The 27,867-nt window shown below is 40.0% G+C and overlaps 1 protein-coding gene across 1 annotated transcript; it reads left to right on the top strand.

Moving 5' to 3' along the window:
• On the top strand, nucleotides 1–27,133 carry RB195_003653 (uncharacterized protein; the record flags this gene model as incomplete). Its single annotated transcript, XM_064201399.1, has 36 exons — nucleotides 1–153; nucleotides 1,406–1,523; nucleotides 1,748–1,866; nucleotides 2,119–2,237; nucleotides 3,255–3,414; nucleotides 3,470–3,615; nucleotides 6,025–6,099; nucleotides 6,163–6,294; nucleotides 6,353–6,501; nucleotides 6,563–6,690; nucleotides 6,878–6,997; nucleotides 7,095–7,157; nucleotides 7,247–7,416; nucleotides 7,485–7,637; nucleotides 8,016–8,109; nucleotides 8,181–8,298; nucleotides 8,390–8,550; nucleotides 8,613–8,716; nucleotides 8,768–8,843; nucleotides 8,962–9,070; nucleotides 9,131–9,266; nucleotides 9,722–9,851; nucleotides 19,247–19,425; nucleotides 19,769–19,872; nucleotides 19,938–20,076; nucleotides 20,134–20,281; nucleotides 20,762–20,875; nucleotides 21,240–21,330; nucleotides 21,438–21,959; nucleotides 23,623–23,702; nucleotides 23,785–23,889; nucleotides 24,348–24,434; nucleotides 25,543–25,683; nucleotides 25,763–25,849; nucleotides 25,971–26,041; nucleotides 27,007–27,133. The coding sequence occupies 36 exons, from the start codon at nucleotides 1–3 to the stop codon at nucleotides 27,131–27,133; spliced, it is 4,728 nt and encodes a 1,575-aa protein (XP_064057280.1).
• Nucleotides 27,134–27,867: the final 734 nt, after the last annotated feature.

Below are 27,867 nucleotides of genomic sequence, written 5' to 3'. Positions count from 1 at the left end.
ATGCAGCGTACGGTCACCGTAAGTGTGATCGGCGTCAGCGGTAGAGAGGCAGTGAAAGGTTCGAAAGGGGTTGGGAAGTCGTTGATCTGCAATCGATTTGTTCGTGGTGATTTCGACGATTTCTTTCCGGAACACTGCTCGGTGTTATCACAGGTTTGTCATCTCGCCTCGACTAGCAGTTCAGACATTGACATCAGCATGTATCTGACTCGGCTTAATCTCTCTAATGAGCTCGCGATCTCATGACGTCGTGCTGTTCGAGTTGGAAAGCGTTTGTTTGGAGTCAACCAACCAGCTACAAATATCATTAGCGTCGGCCAAAAATCGTCCCAGATTCGACTATGCACTTGTTTTTCCCCCGATTTTCTGGCGGGGGCATCTGCTGAATTAGCCGCAATTCTATGTTCGTCCAAACTTTCGGCAAAGACGGAAGTGTTTTTTTTTTTGCGATCTGTGACAACAGACAGCGAAGAAAAACCTGGTACAAGTAGTAGAGAAGGTCCCACATTTGTGAAATAGTGGAAAGAATTTGAGGATTTATGTCAGAATTATTTAGATCAAGATGAGATAGATAATTAGATAATTAGATTAGTGGTAGTTACAGGGGTCTTCTTTGGGTATTTAGTACTATTGGACTGAAACCTAAGAAGATTTTCTTAGAAACATAAAACAGAAACGTAATAAACACTGACTAACTCAATAATTTTCTCAGTTATTTTTTTTCAAGAATTAGGTTTCGAAATTCTTTCGGTGTTTGAGTTTGAGAGCAATAAGAACTCTATAAAAAGAAATAAAATATATAAAGCTCCCATTTTGGAAAGCACACCGTTTTCCAGTTCTAATCTTTAGGTGTGCATAGAAAAATCGCTATTTTCGTGCTCATATTAACCGTGTTACTCTTAACCACCTCCGTAAGAATTCTTGTTACTTTAAACAAAGTATTGAAATTCTCAATTAAATTAGAGTAGAAGTAAAGTATTGAAATTCTATTCTAAGTTCTGAATTTAAGCTGTATTATCTGTAAAAGGGTCAATTTATTCGTACCACCTAAAAATTTGAGGAAACTAACTAAAGTTGAGGACATCAAAGTTGAGGCGCATCGTTACCAGGTCACCGACATCAATTAGTGGCGAAGTGATTAGTTATCACATGTTCTGCTCGTTTCAGCATTCATTTCCGGAGCGAATTCTCAATTTCGAAAGAGCATGTCCCTAATTTGCTGCGCGTAATGACTGGCTTAGTCGCATACAGTGTTCAACGAGAAAAAAAAAGCATCCAATTATGGGGGAGTTTCAGAGGTCACCACCACCGTAGACACAAGCGAGTTAGCTAGTTGGTAGAATAGATGAAACATCCCAGAAGATTCCAAAATCTATCTGATATTATTGTCTTAGATATATTTTAGACTGATTTCGGTGGTTCGCCTGTGATCAACAACGATCATTGGTTGTACTGGGGTGAACGACAAATTAGCCTTGACGATGCTAGCGCCCCAGTTACCATACGGGTTATCGAACAAACAGGTGAGAGTTCGGGTCTTTTTTTCATAGAGTTCGAATTGAAAACAGGAATTGAAAAATGAAATTGAAAAAGAAATTGAAAACAATTTTTGCTACCATCCATGTTTTGTAACCATCAGCTCCTAACATTTATGCGTAGTACGGCTTGAGAAGCACACATGACCCCGCAAATATCCAGCTTATTCAATTACTCGTCTGTTTCCATTCAATTACTAGTCGTTTTGTAGAATTTCTGGATGACGAAACGTATGAGCCGATCGCTGGACCATCCACATCGGAACCGTACGTGAAACGATGCTGCCAGATTCGGCTCGAGAGTCGAGACAAGCTAATGTACATACAAAAAGTGAGTTTTCGGCCTGTTTTTTTTTCTTCCAGTACGCATTGTTGTTTTTTTTCGCAAAAAAAAAAGCTCAAGAACATTTTAGATGAGACAAACATGTTTTATTTGTTTATTTTGTAATAAAAAAAAATCCATTTTTTTGAAGCTTGTTTTGCTGGACTTCTGGAAGAATGAACCCTTCTCCTTGGAAAAGGGAAATGATTCATCGTTTAAAATTGTTAGCTTCCATCCTTGTTTTTATGATTTCATTTTCAGGAACAGCTTGGTCTTGAAGCCGAATTTGATCAACATATCCTGCCCGATGGGAAATGTACAGTAGATGCTTTTATATTCGTTTTTGATTCAAGCAGAACTGAAGGACGGACGTTCGAAAGGTGATCGCATAGTTACTATTTCCATATTGAGCAAACAATAATGACTTGTTGGTCAGCTCAAGTATGTTTTATATTTTTTAAATTTCTTGAAAGTTAATACTGCGGAAAACCTTGTTATCTCCTCTCTTTACTTTTTTTCTCGTCATTTTTTGCCGCAGTAGCAAATTCTTTTGCCGGGATATTGAAACGCTTACTTCTCACCTGGCTCTTTTTTTACTACCTTTATCAGATGCAAAAAGAAAGTTGTTCGGAATATTTATTTATTTATTTATTTATTGGATGGTAACAGGTGATTTGGTTTGAATACGGAAAATATACGGGAAATTAAATCTGACAATTTCATTATTTGTCACGTTGTGGAGCCAAATTCCATCTCGGTTGGACTACATAGTAATTCTCTTGTATACTTTTTTCAGAATTTATTTTCTGAAACATATTCTTGGTAGTCTTGAAGCTTTTGTCTTTAATTGCTCTCTCGTTAAAAATTTCATTCATTTGTTAGTTTTTCATACGTACGAAACTTTAGATGGTTCCATTAATTTTTCTTCACATTTCCTTTCAATATTCAGTTTCTAAGCGATTCTGGTTTGGAGTAGAGATAAATACTATTTTCGTTTTCCCTCATTTCTCCCACCTTTTATTGTTTTTCTCCAGAATCTATATTTAGCCAGAGGGGTGCGTGTTGCGCGGTGATAAGAGGTTCCGCTTTGAGAGCACGGTCGATGGTCGCTGGCTGTAGGCCAACCAAACCTTTCACTTTTTGAATTCGATAAATTCCCACAAGATTTTTGTGTGGGGATAAAAACAGTGACTTGATACATCGACTAGCCTCCGCAAGTCATTTTCTAGGTCCCATGAGCGTTCATAACCCTTAAACGATCCTGAAATTAAGTTGAAAGCGTTGGTACATCCCAAGCCTGACAAATAACACTGGACACTTTATATTTTATATTTTATTTTTGTATTTTCATATTTTTATTTTATTTTTACCTTTTATATTTTATCCTAAAAATTTAGCCAGTGCTCCATTGCGACGTCGATCCTGACAAACGTGATCAAGACGAAAAAACCGGTGGTGATCGCGTTTAGTCAGGCGGATAATGCCGACGAAGAAGCTCGGAAGGCGCTCCACTCTCTTCTCAGCAAAAAGGACATCAAAAGCACACATATTGCTGTGGTATGGTGTTATTTTTTTACATGCGAGAAAGCTATGAGCGTTCTTTTTGCTTCAGGTTGAAGTATCCGCTTTGATGAATGTGAATGTGGACGAGTTGTTCGTATCTGCTGCATGTCTGGCATCCAGAAGCAAGTTACGTTTGAAAATTTTGCCTTTCTCTGACGCTGTGAAGACGGTTACTGAACGAAATCGAGAAGTGAGGTAAGGATTTCGTGACCTCTCTAAATTTTGCTCTTCTTGGATTTTGCTTTCCGTTGCGGAGCAATTTGCGCATGCATGCCACCAGGCTGGTTTCGTGTGTTTCAAGTGTCGACTGACGAAGGGTTTTGCATGAATAATTAGCCACTTCCACGAGGTAATTACTGAGGGTTTGGTCGGACAGCCGCCACCACGAGACGGCAATGAATTCGAACCCCATTTGAATAGCTAAACGCTGCGCTATCTGAATCAGAGCCTAGGAAGGTGACGTGCCGAGCTGCAACCCATTTTGTCGCAGTTCGGGCTTGTCGATGTAGAGGAAATGAGACTTTTTTGAGGAAAGTAGAATATGCACCGTAACTGTTTATGATAACAGAGTTACAGTAAGGGTTTTACAGTAATTTTGAAAAGGCTGGTTAGGTGAACGAAGATTTGCTGGCTTCTCTTTACAGATTTATTTGGAAATAAAATGGGCTTACTCTAGATATTTCCAGTAATGTGAGTGTAATCGTCGATCTGCAGAACAATACAAATATTAAACTGATGCAAAAAGAAATACGGGTTCCGGGTTCCATCAGTTTCAACACTCTTTTATAACAATAAAGTAAGGCTTTTGTACGAAGTACAGTATACATTGTTTGGAAGCTTTTTATGCCCTCTCTGAATATATAAATATTCACATATTTGAAATTTAATTCAAGTCGCTCTATTCAGAATTATTTGATTTGTATTTTAAGATGTCTAATCACAATTTTCGTCAAATCGTCCTCTACGAGTTCAAATTTGGTCGAATCGCCGTCCAAATCGCAAGAAACACCAAAACAGTATAACAGAGGTTAAGGAAGTGTCAACAAATGCACAGAACAATGCATTCAGTTGATTGTTATCGAGTGTTTGAGAGTGTCCACCCCAGGATGGGGTTCGTCTTCCAGCTTGGTGTTGCTGGCGCGAAATTTCCGGAACCAGGGTTGCACCTGTACATTCTTTGACACCTCCCCGGGTCCAACGGTATTGTGTTGATGTTTCGAGCGGCTTTAGCGGCAGTTCGGCCAAATTTGGGCCATGGAAGTAGACTTGACGGGAATTGTGATTGGACATCTGATAGTAAAAACCAAATTATTTTAGAAAAGGCGACTTGGATTATATTTCATATATCTGTTATTTATATTTATTTATTTATTTGTTTTTTTATTGTATTTATATTTACTTAGAAAGGGCATAAAATATCCAACAATGTATAATTCTTCGTACAAAAGTCTTGCTTCAGTATTATAAAATGGTGTTGAAACTGATGGAAGAAAAAACCTACATTTCATGAAAACCTACGTTTCTTTCGCATCAACGCAATACAATGGAAAAACCGTGCGTAACGGATGAAGACAAGATGTGATAAGCTTGAAAACGCAGGGTTTGGATCGTTGCCATGAGTTACGATTGTATTCCGCATAAAATAAATTATTTTCGGGAGTAGTGACCCCAGAAGGGGCAAGAAAAAGCTTTCTAAGAATAAATGTACAGGAAATGTGATATTATTTTTAAAAGTAAGACTTTTATCACTTTCAGACATTTTATATCTGAAAGAAGCAAAGGAATTAATGGGCTGGTTTTTATCTTATATAGCTTGCAATCTCCGAAGGTACAGAGTGATGTGAGAAAACTACCAGTCTTTAAAGAAAAAAAAAAAACAGAGAAAAGCTTCTTTTCAAACTGGTAACATGTTTTATCTCATGTTTATTGTTGAGATGCATGTATATAGAACTAGGAGTCGTTCCGGCTCTGTTGGGTGAAAAGTTGCTCTTGGTCTCTTACAATAATCACTTAGAATCGCTTCCTCCAATGCTCCAAGTTGTCCTCTGGAGGTTACGGTTTCGCTTCCTGGCGTTTATACTATTGGATTGTTGCTTTTCTACCTTTGCAACTGAAATCGTCGCAAAAAACGGCGTAGAAGACCGTGTGCCTCATCCCTGTGCACGCACCGAATGCAGAAGCGAGCGGTCGAAGATTAATGAGGTCCCACCAGCAGCTTATCCAGGTAGAACCAATGAAGAAGCTGCTGAGGGACCAGAACGTGTACATGGAGCCGCCGCCAACACACCTCGTCGGAATTAAAGCCGTTCCCTGTGCCTTTTTTTCGACGGTCAGGTAAAGATGAGGTTCCGCAATCAACACACGAACTCTGTACTTTCGTCATTGGTTCCTTACCATATCAAAATCGTGATACTTTGCTTTTAATGAACTTTTTTCAATCGTAGACCGCTCTGACGTCTACAGTAATCCAAATTCTCTAAGCCATTTCAAGTTCTAGTCTGCAAATTCAGCATATTTGACTTTTAGTCTTTTTGGATGCAAGCCAACCAAATAGGTAACGAATTTCACAGGTTTGTCTGTACGAATTGCATTTTTTTTTTCCAGAATAGCATTCACTCGTCTGCTCCAAGCACTACTTCCGGTGGAAAGCTGGCCATCCGTACGCTTGTCGTGGTCTAGGTGCACAATTCCCCATAATTATCCTGCTCACAATCCACATTACCCTAAGTGCTGTCTATTTAGACTTGTCACTGAGCGATGTCTAGAACGGCAGCCAGATTACTGCAACTTTGTTCGGATTTATGGTGAAGCGACGGCAAGAAAGGTCTACGACACTCATGTGAACGAGGCACGAGAGCATTGGATGGCTGCTAGGTGAGGGTCTGATGAGGTGCTATGACAAGGATTCACTGAGAATTGAGTCGTACTTGAGGCTTCGCGCCCTGCTACCGAACCTTCCTCGAGTCTTTGCTACCTTGCTTGATAAATCCGATGTCGCACAGTTGAGTTGGTCAAACGCGAATCATCTGATCCATTCACATCCACTTTTCGACGAATTCTTTCAACCTTTGGGTCAGCTTGGTAAGAGAATTCTATCTGACGTAGATGTTCCTGCTTGCCATGTAGACGAGGTTTCGTTCAGGAAAACAACTAGATCCCCTTCCTTCTGATCAAGAGAAGCGCATAACGCAGTCGACATCCGTGGACCATCGGATACCGGCCGAGATTTTGCTTCGGAACGAGGCTCGACAGGCGTTCGAAGCTTATAAGGTGAACTTTTGTTGACTTTTCCATGAATTAAACCATTATGTCTATCTTTTGGATCAATTTACTTCCTCTTTTCCCTTTAGATCTTAGCACGAGATTGGAGAAGAGGAGTTCCTCTTTCATATTAACTTCTTATTTATATCTCTGCCGTGGTGCTGGCTACAGACCTTTAATTTCTATGTCATTTCAGAGTGCTGTCGAAACAGAACAACGTAAGGAACGCCTGGAAGAAGAGTTCGAGTTCCTGCTTTCTGACACGCCGCAAGTTACTCCAGGAAAGCCTCTACAAGACGTTAGCATCTTTCTACAAGTGAGTTTTCCAGTAGTAATTGAGAAAAATAAGAACAGTCGATTCATTGTTGCAGTAGGGGAATATCCTAAGAAATTATCATATTTTCTTCCTTCAGGGTTTTTCGGCTTACGAATCACTGCCTCCAAGCCAAGCCGCTATGGTCTACGATCGATTTCAAGTGAGTGATTTCAGAACGCATCCGTTATGCTTTGCTTTAAGTTTTTTTTTTGTTTTTTTTAAATTAACTTTAAATACTGCCGTTTACAGCACGACCTATTAAAGCGGGCTGAAGTTGAATTTCGCGAATGTTTGCTGGAAAACATTGAATTGTTCGTTGATGTTGTACGAAGAAGTCGAAGCGAATTCAAAAATGATCACTTGCTGATATCTGAAAGGGAGATGTTGCGAATAAAGGATTTCCTGCAAGATGACTTTAGGTATTTGTATTGAATTTTTGTAAATTGAACTGACAATGCCCAACCATGAAATATTTTGTACGTTGAAGATATCGGCAGCTGTCTCGGTTGTTCGAGCTACGCGATTCGATCATTCGTCGCTTCATCACTTTCCTTGCTCGTCCGGCTGTCAACGATTGTCCGGCGTTCTCAGCATGCGCTCAATCAGCCATCCATGAAGCGATTTCCATGTTCTTTCAGAGGTTTCTTTTACATTTTGTTTTTGTTAGAAACTGTTCTTGAATTCACTCAATCTTTGAACCTTTATTCCATCCTCATAACCATGGACGCGATTGTCGGATCCGACCCCTTTCACTTTTGGCGGTTGGCGAAGGGACCCCTTTTACTTTTGGGCGGTTGGCGAAGAGATCCTCATCACTTTAGCTATACCCCATGAATTAGACCCTCTTCTCCTGACTAGGGGTCTGGCTTCTCCCTCTCGCACCTATGCCTATAACCCATACACATAACACAGAACGAACATTTTCTCGCTTCTCCCATAAATTTTTGAATGAAGGACTTTTCTCCTGCCATATTTAGTTCCAGCTTCGGAAATAAAAATAACAGCAGTATTTTTCCAGAAAGAAACAATGCGATTTCTCGGCGAGCCACCTTATTGACATTTCTGTGCATGGCGAAATGGCCATGGTGGCACAATTCATTACGGATATCAATGTGAGTGATCGTTTTCAAAACTGTTGCACATTGAGTGGAGTCAGTTGGTTACATATGAATTTTCTAATTAGGTCCTGCTGCATAACGAACCGTTCTTGACCGCTAGCGGTCCTGCAACCATTCGTTGTTACGGTGCTGAAGAAGTTACAGATGGAGAGAACACTGGCAGAACGCAGCTCTTCCTATTAGGTGGATCTTGCCTTCTTCCAGTTTTTTTTTCACATATTGGATTTTTGCTACATGTTTCCGAAGAATTATTGCATCATCCTGTATGTCTTAGATTCGGCAGCCTCTTTGGACTATGCAAGAGAATATTCAAGTAAGTTCTCCATTAACTCAAGCACTGGGACGTTGGGAAGTTCCTCAGATCCATTACCGCCGGTTTACGTGCTTGTCTGTGATCCTGCACACTACGATCTGCTACCGTTCCTTCATCAACAGGTCAGTTTCGCGCATTTCGCCATTATTACGTTCTTTTAGGGCTTAAAATCTCGTCCTTGCAGGGATTGTCGCTAGCTGAGAGCACCTGCGGTATTTTCATAGGAGCTGGCTCTGCGGACTCCGATGGTAGCTGGAGCCGAGCGAGTGACTGCAGCAGTATATTTGGGTAAGTGAACATGATCGACGGCTAAATATCGGCTATCCTTCGTTGTTTCAGACGTGACCAACTTTTGCGGATATGTGATACGGTATGTGCATCACAGCTGGACCGAAGAGGTGGCCTTAAGATACAGGTGTTTTAGAAGTTTTATAACATCCTATGACTTGAATTATTTTGATTTATTTGCCGATATGTTTACCTTTGTTGTCTCCATGACTAGTTCAGCATTTTATTATTATTTTATTTTTCAGCTATCATTGCTGTGTGGAGATCCATTCCCTCTGGACACGTTACTTATATCGGTTCTTGGAGTGGACAGTGAAATCCTAAGAGCCATAAGGGATCCCAGTCAAACAGGAAGTGAGTCTGACACAGCTGGTGCTCACGAAAATAGCAAAAGATCTATCGTATATGATTTAGTTGGTGTAGTACCAATCGACGTTCACTGGAATGAACAACGATTCGCTGTGGATTTACACTTGGGCGCCTATCATTCATGGCTGACGGCTAAGGCGGTAAATTCCACGCATGGTCACATCGTAGTCTATTCTGCAAGGTTAGTTCTGATGAGTTTAAGAGCTCTCGCTTTCTTTCTGCATGGGTTTATTGTTTTATTTGTTATAAGTAGTATTGTAAATGATAGATGCCGACTTTTAAGACCATACATACGATAGTCGGAGCCGATGCTCCAGCTCCCTCACTTTACGGTGGTTGGCGAAGTGACCCTCATCACCATAGCTGTTAAATGATTTCGATAAAAGTACTTATAACCCCTCCTCCTACTACTTTGTCAATAACCCCTCTTCACTTTGGACTCACCGAGATGGGGTAAACCCTCTTCACCTAGGAAGGGTTCGGCTCCAACCTATCGGAACTAGGTTTACTTAAAATTGACTATGTTAGAAAAGCGGCATTTTCTTCATTTACACTGACAGTGCAGTGATTTTTTTTTAAATAAGTTCTTTAAAAATCCGAGTACCATCATCCTCATTTCCGACTGGATCTTTTCAGAAGAGCCGCATCATTTGCTCATGCCAGAGCAGCTGTTTCACGCGTTTTGGACGACGGATGTCGAACCTTAACGGGAAAAGCCATACTGCTTGTTGCAGTCGCTGATATGCAGGATTATTTCAGTGATGAGGTAAGCATTGCCATCTATTTATTTTCTATTCGAATTACAATTTGAATTTGTTCTGAGTTGACTTCCAATTTGCCACGACCTCGATCTTGGAGTGATGTGGTTACTTTCATACATACTTGCACACAATAACTTCTTCTGTGAAATTTCTTTGGCTTGAAAACTTTGAAGAAAACACTTCTGCATGTTCGGTCGCTTATGATTACTTTGCTAAGTTGAGCGGGGCAACTCATGATGATTTTCATTTCTGCGTTCTTATCAATGGGAGCTACTAAATTCATAGTATGGTCAAAACGACATGAACTACGGTGCAGTTACGTAAGCGGCTGCGCTCGAAGCGGTTTGGTGTGGCGTATCGGTTAGGATCGAAGGAAACCCCTTCCTTGCACAATTCTTTGCTGCTAACTGCGCGGTCCTAGCTCGATCCCATCCTCTTTCTCCACCGCGCCGCTTCGATCGTAGCCGCTTACGCAACTGCATCATGGTTTATGTCGTTTTGACCCAACTATATCCAAGGTTAATTTAAAGGTGATTTGGGGAATATAAGGATTTCATCTGGTGCTCATATTTGGAGCATCCGTAGCCGTCACGCTTCATTCACTTTCTTTTTCGCTTTTTAATATGTTCGGAGACCTGTTTCATTGCGTAATGCACTGTGAAGGACAGTAAGGTCCCATGCTCCTGTTCCACATAATTTACTAGTTTCCAATACAGAACTCGTCGGTTAGATCTTTTACCTCTCCCAGATCTCTTTCCTACAGTCCTCTCCTTGAACATCAGCCCTTTTCTTTTCCGATTTCTTTCATTTTGTTGTCTTCAAAGCAGACGGTTTTTTTTGTATCTTATGCGGGTAAAACTTGGTTTTTGGTAGCGTGTCAAGCAGTTTCTGGCCGCAACCCTTGGAACTGTTTGGCTACCTGCTACTAGTTATGCGTCTACTACTCTTGAGAACCTGCCCATTCCAAGTAGAATTTCACGGTACACTGAAATTCAAATTCATTAAACTGCACAGTAAGAAACTCAACATTTATCTATGTGGTTATGTGGTGAAGCTTTCTGTATAAGTTACTGTCCAAATATACTGTATCGTTTCTTTTTTCTGATAAGAAAAAGCTTTTTTCTGTGACGTAGTTGGTGTAGGAGTGCTTTTGCTTCTAAAACAATCCGTTTAGAGCGTCGTCTGACGTTTACAAACTATGATCATTCACTGTTTTTGAAATGTTTAACAAATGACTAATTTTTCTTTTTTCTGTGCCTATCCGCCCTCATATCCCATTTGGTACATATGTAATTATGCCATAATAATCACTCTGTTGTTATACTTCTTAAGGGATCAATTTTCTATGAATCCAATTAGTTCGAAAAACGGTATGATTGTATCTCTTTTTTTTTGGTACGAAACTGGAAATCGTAATTCTCCTTTCGCCCCGTTCAATTGCAAAAAAAAAAAAAACTCGAAGCCGTTAATTGTGTTCATTCATATGCACACGTGGGCGTTCGATTCATTCGTTCGCTTCTGATCAAGAGGGAATAGAAATGTTTATGTGCACTTTCACATCTGTTCTGTATTGCGGGGGATAGGCATAGGCTAGAACAAAAAAGGACATCCAACGAGCCAGGTGTGATGCTGAGCGTCGAAATGAATCCAGTCCAGTCCAATTCTATTAGTCATTTCATCCAGCGGCGTGATGCGGCTAATTGCTCGATTCATTCGACAACTACGTTTAGATAGTGAAAAGGTAAATTAGAGTTAATCTCCTTATTCTACGATTACTGAAAACCATATATTTTTCGAAACGAAGATTTTGAGGGCTTAAGATGATGGTAATAGGTCTTCAGTTTCTTTTGGTAGCGATTTCTTTTCTTTCTTTTGTTTAATTTTATTTTCCTGATATTTCTGATAACGGCGCCTATGAATAGAATCTCGAATGTGAATTTCTAAGTTCCCATGGAATTTTATATCATTTCGATGGGAGTATGGAGAGAAAATGGAAAAGAGTTCCCAATTCTTATCTATACTAGCATAATTCGATTTGAAACCCAAGTCATTTTGGGGGAATTTTTTTCTGGATGCATGTAGTTCGTACGGAGCTTTCATAAGTCTTTTCTACTTCGGTTTCTCAGCCGATTTCGATGCTGTTCGTTCCGTTTTGTTTTGCAAAAATCCTCACTTTTTTTGCTTTGGAATTTCGTAATGAATGATTTTGTTGCGTGACTATTTCTACTTACTTGCTATCGATTAACTATTAATTATTTCGTTTAGGTGCTTTTAAAACCAACATTTCTTATTTTTGGATTTCTTAAGAAAGTTCCTAAGAAGAGTAAGGCAGAAACAAGACCGAATCATGTGTTCCACTGTTCCACTTCAAGCTTAACTTGATTGACTCTTGACGCAACCTCTTCAGCTCTCATTAGTCATTTCCCTTATCGGATAAGGGAAATTGCGAAAGAATTTCTCGAATTTTCCACCTAGGAAACATCTCGGAAACCTAAGATGTTGTAGTTGCTGCACGGCGTTCAGTGCAATATGCTACCGCAATCTTATGCACATTTCATTCATTAGGTGTCAATGTCATGTCATTTCATAAAGAATGATCGCTTAGTCATCCAGAGGGAGGCACTTATGTATGATAAGAATCATTTCTTTGAATCCAGCTTTGCGTCACTTTAAGTATTTAAGTGAATAAGAGCGTAGAAATGTGACATACATAGTTCACTTCTGCATTTGCGGTTCATTTTGATGTATGATTGCTCCCATAGCGTAGACCTTGCTGGTTCTACTTCGTGGATTGCCAGTTCAGGATCTAGGCGTGGGCCGAACTGTAAAAGCTTCTTATTTAACTCTGCATCTCAATTATTTATCAAAGATCTGGCGTTCATTTATTTTTACTTTTTTACTTGACGTAATCGATCATTTATTCATCATCTTTGATCATCTTTTATTTCCTTCCATCTATTTTTTTATTGCAATAATGTAGAAATAAGAACAGAGAATCAAAGAGGGAGAATGAGGGAGAAAGGAGAGAGAGAGCGGAGACCGTCGTATTGCACCCTACGTATGCTTTTATGTGTAGTCGCGTCGTAGTGTACCAAAAAAAACAGAAAGTTGTATCAGAATGGTATTTCCCTATACTTTAGTGTGTGTTTACATGAAATAGCAAATCCACATGTCGAATGCAAAACTAATGGTTTTCAAATTAATTCCGTTGTGTTTCGTTACAGTATCCGCCCACACTTTTTTTTTTTTTTTTTTTTTTTTTTTTGAGCGCAACATAATGTGAACGCCCACGAAAGGTATGCTAGCACCGCAGCATTTCATTAATGTATTCTCTCTCCTTTCTCTGTATTCTCTCCTTTTCTTCTCCGGAATCATTATATTTTTCTTTCCTACATTTACAACTTACAAAATTTATTGTTGTGGTTTAGTTCATCTAGTTTTCTGCGGGGTTTTCTAAAACATCCACATTTTTCTTTCAAAAAGAAGTAACCATTGAGTTTACTTATGTGTATTCAGTATGAAAACTCCGAAAAATCAGTTTCTTTTACTTTTTCTTCCGTGCAGGTGTGATTCCACTTCAAATGTGCAATGACTTCTAAAGACATTATAATGCTGTAAAGGATTTTTTTCTTCCTTCTTTTCCATCCACTAATGTAGTTTGCTTCAAAATGTAGTGAAATCACGTGTAGATAAACCATTTTGTATTCCTTTTAGCAAATTCTCTTTGTTACTGTAACTATATTGCAACAATTGTTTTTTTTTGAACGCTCCCGATCTCCAAATCTGAGGTTTGTGTCAAACGTTGCTATCTATCCCAAAAATCAGATCTCACTTACTATAATTTGATTTTTTTTTGTCACTAAGTTACCTTCCTTACTAAGATAATCATCTCTTCATATGATGTGTGCAGATGTTTTTGTGCAAAAATTACGCAGGAAACCGGTTGTATGGAGTTACATAGTTCCGTAAACGTCCAAATTATTGATGGATTAAGTTGCAGGGAATTAATGGGAATTTTTACGGTCTCGTTTAGTAGTGATTTCACCAAAAAAGTGGTTTGGTAGCGACGAGGACGTGTCATGTTTATACAGTTTGTTTGCGCATATAGAACACCTACGCATTTCCCGTTTTTGATACATGCAGGCCATTAAGAGAGAGGCATACATTTTGGTCGTTGGGAATTACAGGAAAAATTGTAGAATATGATATGTAATTAGGAAATAAATATCGACGCTAGTAGATAACTGGTGGTGTTTTTATCTCCCCGGTTCCCTCCCTCCTCTCTCTCCCTCCAACCCCATTAAAGGATCTGAATGACGTCCAGATTAATACCGTACCGTAAGGATGACGTTATCGGGCGTGGCGCTGTGCAAAAGACTCGTCGAGAGCTGTTTGCAGTGGTATTGAGGGTGCACGTCGAGCGGCACTTGACATGCTGGTTCGTCATTTCACCACCCGATCCACTTTTTTCCACTTAGTTAGTATTAGATCTAAGGATACAACCTTCGAGTTACTGTACATTTAGTATTGTAGTTCTCTTCTTTTTTTCGCGCTCTCCGTCTGCGGTCATCGACAGTCGCGTCAAGAGGAGTCAGGGTGGGTTTTTTTCTTGTTCCGGTGCGCTTTTGCTTCTGCAGCCGTTCTCGAAGGATGTTTTCCGAAGCTTTGCACTACTGCAAAATGCCGTTGACGCTTCGTGCCAATTATGTTGTTCAGCGCATTTCTTCATGTGAAAGAAGCGCAACATGCAATGAATTCTTCTTCTTGCGAAATAAGAAACTAATTACGAAATGAGAAAAACATAACCTTACACAGGTGATTTTTCTGTTTGAAAAGAGGTTTCAGTAGTCGTGGACCATGGGAGGGATTCATCCTAACCGGTGCAGCTTCTTTTCAAATCCCAAGAATCTTTCCTCTTGTTTTTCTTTTTATTATATTATTTTTTATTTTTAGATTATAAGGATTAGAACCTTCGTTTTATTTCCATCTTTGTAATTCCTAGCCAAAATCCAGTATTTGTTCTCTTAAACTGAATCGGGCGCGAACAAGTTCTTATAATATAATCCTGTAGTCGAGGCTAACGTTTCGCGGAGTTCGCCTTCTCCAGAGTCTGAAGGATTGGAATCGAACGTGATACCAACACTAATGCCTCAAAAGCCCTGATTCAAGAAAAGAAACCGTTAGATTTTCTCATGTTTGGCGTGTCCCTGTGCATATCTTCTTCTCTGAAGCTGTTGTGGATATCAGCTATTTCGTCCAAGTACCTTCCTATAAAACGAGCTTACTGAATTACCATCGTGTCGAGGTTTATTGAGAATCGTATATGGAGACTAGGCGACATTCTTTCAAGTGAGACTTCTCAGTTGTCCATAATTTGACAATCATGAACTCCAGTCGACAGAAATGGAAGTGAGAGTGACATTAGTTAGTTCTCAGTAGCACCGCCACCTCTATTTAACAATATTCCTTACCACCTTGTACTTTGGCTTTAGTTCCAGTTCATACTGAGAGTACATCGCTTCATTGCAGTAGGTTAGCAGCAAAATAACTATCACAGCTGATACAGATGATCCTATCCAGCTGATCCCACCTATCACAGCTGATCTCTCCCAACTCATTTTGCTCTGAAGAGCCATTCTACTGTTTTCCAGAAACTCGTTAAAATTATTTTAAGAGGCGTTCTATTGTCTTTAAGTTGAACCCCTAAATCCACATAGTTCTGGTGCCTTTTCTAATTTCTGCCTGAACCCAAGAGAATATCGAGAAGCGTAGTTGGGAGTGAAATTTGATGCGATCAGGTGAGGTGTGACGGGACGGAGCGAAAACCACATAATTTATTCGTTTACGTATTTATATATGCAATAATATGATCAACGTGGAACTTTAGGAACCAGTCAGCTTAGCCTTGGGCGGCATGGTAGTTACCGTAGTAATAGAACTAATGTGGATATTCCTACAACTTCTTTCCTAGCAAGTGGATGCAGTTTAAAAGGGGTTTTTGGAAAAACGTTGCTTCAGAACTCTAGATGTCGTTTAGATCCTTAATCTATGTTTCTTTCCCTCAATTCGACATTTTTCTTCGAAAGTCAATGATTTTTGTTAGAAAATTAGTTACAGTCCTTAGTTAATGGTAGTTACAGACCAAATTATCATCAGCTATCTAAGCCAGACGGTCAAGAATTCATCGCATCGTCGGCTGCAACTTCTATTATTGTTGAGTAATTGTGCTCATACTTTGAAGCGTAGCGTTTAATTAGCGCTTGAGCGGACTAATACGAGAAAATTTCGAACAGACGCTTCATGTTTATCGCATCGCTTCAAATTTACCCTCGTTCCTCCTGCTGTATCTCCCTCGAGACGTAGAGCAACGAACGAGAGCTGTAGTCTAGCCTAGCTAGCTAGCTAGCTGGAGCTGTTTGGGAGGTAAAACACGCAGCCGTTGTCGGGTTGATTAGAAAAAAAAATGAACGGCGCCTACGTTTTCCACTTTCCCACAGTCGCGTCGCCTCGAATCGCTATTCTTTCACGCAGATATCAAGTGTTCTCATGACAAATGCACGCAGTTGAGCGTTCATTGTCAATAAGTTCATACATATGTGCATCCGATGCGAAAGAGGTGGAGCTTTAAGATCATATCTTTGAATTTCTCGCATTCTCAGCGATGTTAAAGCTTTTTATTGCGTTAAATAGAAAGCTGAAAGTTAATACTTTCACTCTAACGCTTCACTTCTTTGCAAAATTGAATAATAATCTGTTGGGGCGACATCTCGTCCTTCGAGATACTGTATAGGTTATAGGACGACATTGCTCTAAGATACTGTATAGCTTTGGGGCTTGGTTATAATACTATTTCTGCTTTTTTTTAAATTTCTTTTCCATGAATGTAGTAGCAATGGTCCAAAACATCGCGTTTCATTCTTTCCGACCGCAATTATCTGATGATGTGCTCGTAATCCTACTTAATCGTCGACAGATTGGAGCGCTATTGCCTGTTTCTGGGCTCGTTTTCTGCTTATTTCCACACGCAACTCCCTTAAATGCGGAGTTCAGCCGAAGTCGGGCGGGCACGTCAATGGCGATAGTTCGAGGGTGCCTGAAACGGGTTCTTTGTTTTTTTTTGCAACCCACAAATCATCAAAACTTCCTCATTCCCCATCACGTCATAATTTCCTTTTTATCATGGACCATGAGAGTTCATATGTATGATGCTTTTTTTTCCGGTCACGCAATATTACGTGATTTCTATAGATACTAAAGAGCAATAAGCTGAAATATGATACATGAAAATGCTAAAAGTGCATGATGACGTTATTTCCGTGATATTGAGTCCTTTTTTTTTCCAATCGCAGCCGCACATTTGTACACTTGGTTGCGCAGCTTCCGCAATGTCACCACCCACATTGATGAGGATGGCGTCGGTCGCCGAAATGGCCTCTCATTCCTAAAGCATAGCATTAGTATGCATTGGAAATGTTAGTCGTACGCATAAAGTCGTTTCGGTTTTCGGTCACAATGATGGTTTCAATGCCGCCGGTTTTCACAGAGAGAGTGAACCTGTGCGTCTGGGATTACTCTATTGCACCTATTGCAATCTATCTTTCCTCTTTCCTACCTTCATCTTTTTTTCCTTTGACAAATAGTACCTTTATGTGTTGGATTTCCTCACCTCAAAATTCTTCCTTTCTTTTGTTTCTTTTTCTCCAAAGTTCTACCATTGATGAATTTATTCTTATGGGTTTTCTTTTGGTTTTTTCTTTTCTTCATCTTTCTTACACTTCCACAAGTTCTTCATTTTGTTAGTCTCCCCGTCAGCGTGTATGTCTACTTTCTACTCACCTCAGCGTGTCGTTGCTTCAGTCTGAATCCTTGCTTTCTTCTTTTTTGCTTTTTCTTTTCTCTCTATATCTAAATTTGTGTCGATCTCTACATAATGTTGTATCTGCTTGAGTGTAGTATCCATCTAGGGGCGTTTTTCTCTTCTTCCCACTCCTTTTTGAAAATTGAATAATTTTAAGTTCTAATAATTGATTTCATAATAATCTTAATATAATATCTATCTAATATAATATCTATATATTTTCATAATTCTTTATCTTTTTTCTTTTGTACGATTAAGCAGTAGATTCTTCGAAATTAGGACACTTTCAAATTTTAAGCTATTCGGGCCAAGGAACGGTTTTTCAGCAGGCACATTAGATCAGAGATTATAGAGGATCTCTGTGTTTTGCTGCTTTCATAAGAGCGGGTTTAAGGATTATGCTGAAGGAAGCGAGAGTTGAACAAGCGTGAGGTTCTAAAAATCCTACCTCTGTCCTTTATCACCCTCATTTTTACGCGTATCTCTGTCAGCCTTCTCTCTTTGCTTCTTCTTTTGCTCTCTTTTGATCTTCTTTTGCTTTTCTCGGAGTTCTTGTGGGATTGTTGTCCACTTCTCAGCATTCCCGTCATTCTCTTTTCATACGGTGGTTCTTTTGTTTATTTAATAACGACATCTTGACATTGATATATGTTTATTTTACAGTGCACAGATTTTCTGTTTTTGTTCGTGTCGCGTTTAAAGTGTCTGATCGTCGTTTTATCTGTCCATTCGAACACTAGTTCTCTTCATGTATCACCTGTTCATCGACTAGTCCTTTCTTATTTTTGATTTGCGTTTAACGATGCTATTCTCTGGTTTTTTTTTCTTGATTTTTTTCTGTAATTATGTTTCTAATACCTCTGTTAATCTGCACTCTCTGCTGCCCTTATCTTTTATCCACCTAAGTGTAATAGATATAGGGAAATGTCCATGGCTGCGCTTCTCCTTTCCCCCTTCACCCTCCCGAAAGCAAGGGTCATCAAATTCCCCGTAAATTTTTCACTTGCCTCAACTCTACTATTTTTAAAAATATTTTTGCTCGTTTTCATTCACCCAAATTTATCTTTTACTAACCGGCTTTCGGGGACAACATAACTTTTTTCTTTGCTGTGCCTTCCTTTTCTGCCGCCCGTTTTCTCCAATAAAAAAAGTCGCACAGATGAACCTGCAGTCTACCAACCGTGTATCTATCCGTGCATTTTTACACCCTAAACTTTCTGGATCTTTTCTTTTAATCTTTTCTCTTCAAGTGTTTGCCTTCTTTTTCACTTCGCATGCGAATTTCCTGGACACTCTGCTATATTTCAACATTTGTGTTCTGCTATTGTTCTGTCCTGTTTTTTTCCCTTATTTTTTCATTCCGTTCACTCAGGGGGAATTCAGAAAACCCCGTTGCTGGCACTTTCGAAAAATTTTTGTACTAAATCTTCTTAGCTACTATTTTATGTTTTCTCAGGTTTGGTTCTACTATGTTACGATAGCAGCTAGGAGCGATATTTTAGAAATTTTATCTTTAATTTTTCTTATTCAGTAGCATTTCAGGAGACAAACCTATTGCTCACTGAAGGAAGCGAACTGGCGACGAGTATCGGCGCATCATTCATCACAATTCCACCGGACGCAAGTAGCGCGCAAACCGCCGAACTAGCACGGTTCTTCGAGCGTGTTCGTGCGATGGTACCGAAGACGTCCACCTTGGAGCGAGCACTGAAAAAAGAGAGGTGAGCAATTGAGGCCTTTGTCGCGAAAAAAAAAATCTTCACCTCCTCCTCGTCCGTCTGTCCGGGCTTTGTCCTACTGTGAAGGAGAGTTTAGAAGAAATTGAAGTGAAGACTGGCTGACATCTATGACGTTAGTTCGTGCAGAACTTGCAAAAATCATTGTTCTACACACACTTATGCTTCTGTCCCATAGCCCGTCAAACACTTGAGCTGTTTGAAGTGGGGTTCTCTCAAACCGCATCGCTATTTCCCGGGTGTTGAGTCATTCCTATGAGTTAGAATCTCTGTCGATATATGGATCGTGAATCGATATATCGATCACCGCTAACGTTTGCTTATTCAGTGACCCCTATTCAACACTCAGCGACTACCCGCATCATCATCATCGAGTCGGTCATCGTAAGGATTCCAGCAATTACAGTATGTACGGAACGTATAGAACAAGCCGTAAGTGTCCACACCATACAATACTTTTTTTACATCTCTTCCCACTTTTCTTATTCATCTCATAGACTCGGCGGGGACGCTACTTTCGGATTCGTCCGCTAGTGAAGAGTCGACGCCTTCTATAGATCCACTAGAGAGGGTCACCTCGGCTGCGTCAGCACCAATATTGAGAAACTCCAACTCGGCGATGAGTATCAGCTACAGGTGAGTGAAATCACCATTAATTCGATTATCACAAGCTAATCGATGGTGTAACTTCAGCTCAGCAGCAGCGGCAGTCCGCCCACGCAGACGTGTCGCTCCAATGATCTCCCCCTTAAAGCTACCGATCACTCACGGTATGCCATTACCGGCACCATTGGCGACACCAGAAATGGTCGACATCGCTCCGGAATATTCAGTGGTGCAGGTGATTTTATTTTTTGCACTTTTATTCAATTGTGGGCGTGGTCAAGACATTAGCGATACTGTTGCGATGCAGCCAACTTTGAAAATACGAAGGGAGTTTGAGCGGTTGTGCTCATTCGCTCTTTTTTTCGTGCTTTTTTACCATGGAAATTCCATTTGATTCTGTTCTTATCGTTTTCTGGCGTCTCCACTATTGGAAATCCTGGAAAATTGCGTAATCAACTGATCAGCGTTTTATTTCATACGGTGTTAAAACTGAACTAGAAATCTTTTGCTGTCGTGACGGTATCCATAGTTTTCGAGTGTTCTTTGAGAAACTACCAGTCCGCATCTTTCGAAATTACCGGACCGTATCCTTCTTCTCTTCTTCTGATCAGTTGATTATGTCATTTACTAAAATTTCGAATATTTCCTGAGAAAGCTACCGTAAGCACTGCTTGTCGATCTATTTTACTTGGAGAATTACACGTACTGTTTCCAGGATGCGCTAGTGGATGACGAACACATATACGCTACGTTGGATTTCTCATCGAAACCAGTTCAGAAGATCCCAGACAAAGGAGAAAAGAAACCGAACGCGAAAAAGGAAAAGAAGGTAATATCTAAGAAAAAGTACGCAGTACAGTAGTTGAAGACGCTTCTGCTTATCCATTAGTTGTGAGGAAACGGAACAGGAGTGATAAACTACGCGCTTGGGAATCCTGTTCTTACCGAATAATACTTCTTTTTTTCTTTTACTGGCGCTTTTAAGTAGATCTAGTACTTCTGTTTGAGGTCTTCTGGAAGAGCCGTTGTTTATTTATCATTAGTGCCTGCGTTCCTTGCTTTTTTGGCTTTCTTTAATTTGTTCAAATGACTGTAGATCGGCATTATCCTAATTTCTATGTGACCAGTCCTCTAGTTAATGCTAGGAGCAGTCTCACATTGTAGATAACATATTAAAATACCATTTTCTTCAGCGACCATTACGTTCAAGAATGTTCTCGAATCACTCCAGCACCGAACCCTCCTCCTCACCGTCGACAGCAGCAAGTCAACCATCATCAGCCGGTACGTGACACTCTACTTCATTCCGATTCTGACTCACATTGTGTTCGTGGGCCTTTGTTGCTTTTGTTTCTCTCAGCTTCTATGTTGTACAGTGTTGTGTTGTATAGGTTCACCAGTATCAAGCCATCATGAAGACATCGATCACAAATGTCCTTCACAACCACCAATCCCACAATCACGACCTGAACGTCGTTGGCTGCCGAAATCCCCAATGTCTTCGCGACGTCCGGCAAAAACCGCGCCCATTAAGCCGCGAATAGCGCCAAAACCGAAGAACGTTACTCCTCCAAAAATGAGCACCTCAATGCCGGCACGATCGATAACTATGGATGTGATCAATCGAGATTCGGTGGTACGAGCGAGGCAGATCTATGCTCAGGGAATTCAGAAGCAGCCTACGTTGCGACAGTCGCTGAGTGTGGAATCATTTGCCGACTTAATGGAAGAAAAAAAGAAGAAATTTCAATTCGTTAGAAAAGTGGCAACGTCATTTCGATTCAAGAAGCCTGCCGAGAAAGAACCGGCTGAGGTGAAAATAATTACGCCACCCTCAGCACCACGTGTTGGAGCAAGATCGCTTCCCCAAAGCCCTCAAGTTGAGAGGAAACTAAAGAAGACGACTTGTCTCGGTAAGGAACAGTTAAAAACATATAATATCATTTTAGCATGTCTTTTTTTATTGCTTCGTCCTGCTTGCAGTGAGTGAAATGCATGATGCAAGAAATATCGGCCAGGATTGCGAAAGATTTAGGTCTAGGATATCAGGTCTCGATGAATTCCAAGGGTTCCATAGTTCTTCGTTCTCTAAGCAATTTTGCGGAAATACACCTTAAATACTTTTTTGAGCATAGATTTTAAGTAATTCACTAGAGGACCTTTTTGTGGTTTGTCTTTTTGGAGTCTTTGGGGTAAATCAAGGTCCCATTTGTAAGAGAAATTACCAGAGGCAGTATACCACGAATTTGACGACGTTAGGATCTCTCCACGAAAAGGTAGATTTAGTAGTATAGATCATGAATGTGAGCGCGATCACGATGATTTCTCCCGAACTGTACTGAAAACGGCCTGGAAATGCTCTTGTCGATCAAATTTCTCTACGAGGCACTCAGCAACGTGTCGCGTATGCGAGCGCAGCTACGTGCACCGCATCTGCAGTCATTGAGTGGATAGTCAGCGGGTTGCCTCCCTCGTTCGCCGGCGTACATAGCACATATGCTCGCACTCGTACACGTAAGACGTTGCTAGGTGCATCGTTGGGATTTTCCATCGACAAGGCTGCTTCCAACGCCTTTTTTCGGGAAAATTAGAGGGACGATTCGACGTGATCGCACCCATACTCGTTATCTACTCATCTCATCGTATAACGCATGTAACTGCTAGTTCTTTGGGTTTCTTTGGGTACCGAATGCTTTTTTTCCACACAATAGCAGGAGATGAACAAGTAGATAGAGGGTTTGACTAGGCAAGGGGTCCCATTAAGCAGAAGAACATGTTTCCATCAGCTGAAGCGAAGGTTTCGGTTGCGGTATTTGAAATAAGAAGAAAATACGATGTTTCTGCATCTGACTAATCAGCGAATTAAAAGGATCGTATCACAAAACTGATGATATTGGGGTTGCTGAGGGCAAGCATTGAATTTTGAGTGTACATTACGAGTGTGAGCGTGTCCTCACTCCATTCCCCTTAATCGTACTGAAAATTGGCGTGGGAAACTGCGTTTGTCCGTACGAGGTACGTTGGAACGCGCCGCATCCGCAAGCGAGCGGCTGAAAATCAATGAGGTCTCCTCAGTGGTCCATCCAAGTAAAACCAATAAATAGTTTGGCAAGGGAAGCGGAACATGCGCAAGAGTGCGACGTTCTAACGTATCACATTGGAACTAAGTAGTCTCCCACGCCGTTTTTCAGGACAATCAGGAGAAAATCACCTCTTAGAGATTCACCAAACTCATGCTTATAATCTACGTACCAAAATCTTTATTTGCTCATAGATACCCCAACATCTTCTATTTCATTATCCGCTCTGCCTTTTAATGGACGAAGAAAGTGTCACTGTCAATCAACTAGAATTCGAGCGAAACGAAAAGATGTAGAACTTCTTTGTGTCCCCTGTTGCCCCCGCCTGACCGCTCCGATCTAATCAAGCATGTTTTCGTTTTTATGTCAAGCTTTTCATTAATTATGTGATGAAGTGGTGAAATGCATGAAAGTGAGAGAGGGCGGAGACTCTGAAAATTACAGTAATTAGACAGGGATCAATTTTTTTTTAGTTGATTACTGTGGAGTATTTTAGCGTCTTCCGAGAAGGCTTCGAACGCATTTTCTTGGTTGCCATCGAGATCGCCAAAAAGAGGACATAAATCCAGTACTGAGGTCATTTATTTTGTCATTGATTGTGCCAAAAAATTTCTCAAAATTTCAAAATTTTTTCCAATAATCGATTGATGGATTTTAGAGCGTTCAAGGTGTAATCGGTGCAAACGACACACTTCAATCGTTAGCTGAGAAAAACGGTGGTATACCGTTGTTCTTGCAGCGTTGCATTGATTATATAGAAAAGGTAGGTGACAGTCGATATCGATCGATAAAGTTGTCATGCAGTCAGTCAACTGTAGTAACTTTTAGAGAATCGATGAGGTAATAGAGGTAAGTGTATGAAATGTGCTACCGTAGTAAAATGTAGACGTGTGCAGAGAAAAAAATAAATGAGATGCCATAGAATATCATGAATAAAATAGGTGTAACATTTCCTATTGCTGTTAGTGTGAGTGGTTTTTTCATTTGTGGGCGGGGCCTGTTTGATGCATTTACTTTTTTTTGGTGGGATTTCACTGGAATTGTTCTCAGAGTAATTTTCCAAGATGGGATTTTCCAATTAATCCTTCCCACAAATATTACCTCGAACATTGACACTTTAGCTTTTTGCAATAGCCATGATCGCTTTTACCGCCGTGATGTATTTTTGGAATGTAAATTAACTTTTCGTGAAATTGAAAACACTATCGTAATTTTTTTTAGGAAGGTGGTCTCGAAATGGAAGGTCTTTACCGTGTTCCTGGCAATCAAGCACAACTTAATGAACTTGAAAAGGTTTTTCGGGAGAAGGTGCGTGGTTTAAAGTTTCATACCATGTAGTATTCCTGGATTTTCCCTTCAGTTTATTTTCATTCTCTTTCCGTAAGCTGCCCGCTTTTGAAAAGCTTGCGTTTGTTTTTTATAGCTATTCGCAAGTTTTTCTAGCTCTTTTCGCTGCTTTTTACCACCTAAAATCCGGGAAATATTTCTTGCAACCTCACCTTTCAAACCTTCGCAGGTTCTTCACATTCAACATTTTTTTGTGAATCAAGAAAATTATTTCAGGTTTTCTGATTGGAATTTATTTGCTTTTGTATTTGATATGTTTTCTTAATCTTTTACTTTTCATAGATTAGACAATCGTTTTTCGTTTTCAGCCCTTTCAAGTTGTATGGATAGTTGAGAAATTTTATTTCCTTTTTTGGAATTATTTTCTAGAGCTAATTTTTCTTCTTCCTGATCTTTCTGAGAAGAGTTACATAAGAATCAGTCTTAGCCATTAGCGGTTGTACTAACTCCATCTCCCTTCCTTCTTTCATTCGACCTTTATTCCTCCTTCTTTTTGTGACCTTCGCACTTGCTTCTTTTCTGAATTCTTCATTGTCTCTCTTGTCCACCTCTCCCCGTTCGATTCCTTCACTCGTGTAATCCGAACCTGACAATTACCTCCCATATGTACATATTAGTTCTCGTTTCCTTTTTACAGTCATACTTACTTCAATTTAATGGTGAGATTTCGTTCCTGTTGCGTTCCTGGTACTGCTGGCTCCGTGATTTTTTTCCTAATAAAAACCCAGGGTGGGTGTAGTGTAGCGGTTAGAGGTTCCGCTTCCTGCACGATCAATCGGAGGTTCGAATCCGCCCTGGTGCTCACGAAGCCTCTCATCCCTCCGGAGTCGGTGAATTGGTACCAGACTTGTCTAGGAGGATGAAAACACTGACTTGACACATCGGCGTCCCAAGCGAATTGATCAACGCCAAACACTTTATCCTTTATCCTTTAATAAAAACCATATACAAACATCTTTCAATCTTTATACGTCCTTTCCATGTACTTCTTCTTTCCTGCTGCCCAAATCCCATCATCATCAAATGAAGCATTTTTCCGGACAAAAACTAGTGAACTACTTTGTTCCAGGGTGATGTAGACATTGCAAGCCTTGATATGCCTGTACACGTCGTCGCAACCGCGGTGAAAACCTTCTTCAGTTGCTTAGCTGAGCCGTTAATCCCCACAGAACTCCATAACAATATCCTCGACAGCACGGGAGAAGTTGAGGTGGGCATTCGGCAGGTCTTTTTTTCTTTGACATTATTTTGAAGCATTCATAACCAACTGCCAGCACAACTGTTTTAAGGATATTGAGCGACTTCATGCGGTGATGACCAGGTTAACCCCAGCGAATCGAGAAGTTCTATTGTTCTTTACTTCGCATTTGCAGAAGGTGAGCTGGCCTTATCACCAAAGATTCTGAAAAAAAAAGAAAGACCGGCCTTTATCTGAACTTAACTCATCATGTTTTTTGTTTCATATTTTATTTTATTTTTTATTCGTTTCATTTCAAGGTCGCTTCTTCCCCAAGCACCGCCATGGACTTTCACAATCTGTCGAAAGTGTTGTTTCCCACGTTATTTAGGTGCGTTTAATGTCAGTTATGTTTTTCATTCACAATTTTCCTTTTCGCCCCACCTTGTTATCATGTTGTATCAAATTCTTTGCTATTCGGCCATTACTGAGTTACCTGGAACATTTAGATTTTAGTAGTATTTATATTTTTGAAGTCCTCTTGAAGTTTCTTATGTGAAGTTTTTTTTTTGAAGAGGCTGCAATTGGCCAAAAAGATCGCTTTGCCTCTGGATTTAGATGACGGAGTCGATGGTTATTTATTGTATTTTGCTGTCGCTCTCTCGCTACTCAGTATAGATGCGCGTTATAAGTTGAGATATAACTGTAGAGCAGTTCAGTACTACTACTATCTAATTCTCACTAATCCACATAATTCTCACTATTCATATCTTAGCACTATTGTAAAAATTACGTATTTGTACATATTTGTTGGCTGGGAACGAAATGATAAGCAAGCTAAAAAAAACTGTGAAAATGGTTCTTACAAAGTCTGAAGTGTTGTTTAATGAAGCATTTAAGAAGTGTCAAGGTAATTGTAGATGTACAGTCGAGCGATATGATGTGTTAAACGGAAAAAAAGTCATCTATTGTGCATGGCGCATTGAATTAAAAGTGGTTTGGATTGCTTGAAGGTGGATGTAGCGCAGTCGATTAGAGGTCCGCCGTGCCCGTCCCAAATCCCAAATGGGTTGATACGCCGGAGACTTTATCCTTTCTCATCTTTTGGTTCGCATAGGTAGTGATTAGCCCTACCAAGTCCTGTGAGTAAATAAACCATCGTACACTGCATTCCCTTGAAGAACGTCCCACCTCATTCCCATGCTTCGATTTTGCCCGACAAATATTTTTAACTGTGAAAAGATATCGGCGACCAATCGGAATGCGTTCGTAGTCTCATTTCTTTCCATTCTTCGGTGCCACTGAGCTAATTGAACGTAAGATGAACCATTATCGATCGAATTCATTGATTTACAGGCCTCAGTTCAACGACTTTGTCGAGATGTCATCAGGAACAGCGAAATTCCAACGAGCTACGGAAGTAATTCTACAGAACGCTCAACAGATCTTACAAGCGCAACAAGCACAATCGATGCGGGTCTAACGCGCATTACGGGCATTTCTCACTACTTTTTTTCTATTAGAAAATAGATTGGTATTGATTGTAACAAAAATTAAGGTCACCGGTTAAAAGGCGGTTGTGTATATCAATTTCCTTAACTTTTAAGAATAGCCAGAATCCAATTTACAGTAAGAAAAAAACGGTGATTAACTAATAATAGTTGTACAAATGTTGGGCGTAGTCGCAACCAATAATTTGAACAACTTTTCCAACTTTCTGATTGGTTTCTGTATGCCATAAACAAGCTTCGACACTCTTCTAGTTCATACCTCACTCCTTTATTTATATTCTCCTTTTAGTTAATTCGATTCAGTTCAGAACACATCAATTTGTAATTGATTTTTAAGCAGAGCTTACTGATTTTTCTTTTCTGGAAATATAATTCATCATCCACTTGTACTTGTAAGTCATGCATTTGCTCTAGTCCACAACAGACCATTTAGGTCCTTCTGTCTTATATTATTAATTCCTTAGCAATCGGTATTTGCTGTAGTTTACTATCCTGGTCACATTGTATGTTTTATGAGATTGTATATGAAACTTTGAAATTTGCTGCAGAATTATGAGTAATTATGAGAATTAATTAAATGATTTCATGAAAAAAGTGTAGCATGGAAAGGCATGACTACAAAAATCCCTGACTTGAGGTCTTTTCCGGCTCTCCATGTCTCTTCACGAGTACACTCCAATTATTAGATGAGACCAAAAAGATGTGA

The sequence above is a fragment of the Necator americanus genome, chromosome IV, assembly GCF_031761385.1.
Source record: "Necator americanus strain Aroian chromosome IV, whole genome shotgun sequence".
NCBI classification, from domain to species: Eukaryota; Metazoa; Nematoda; class Chromadorea; order Rhabditida; family Ancylostomatidae; genus Necator; species Necator americanus.
Note: the sequence above shows the minus strand (reverse complement) of the source record. Positions and strands in the feature narration are given on the sequence as shown.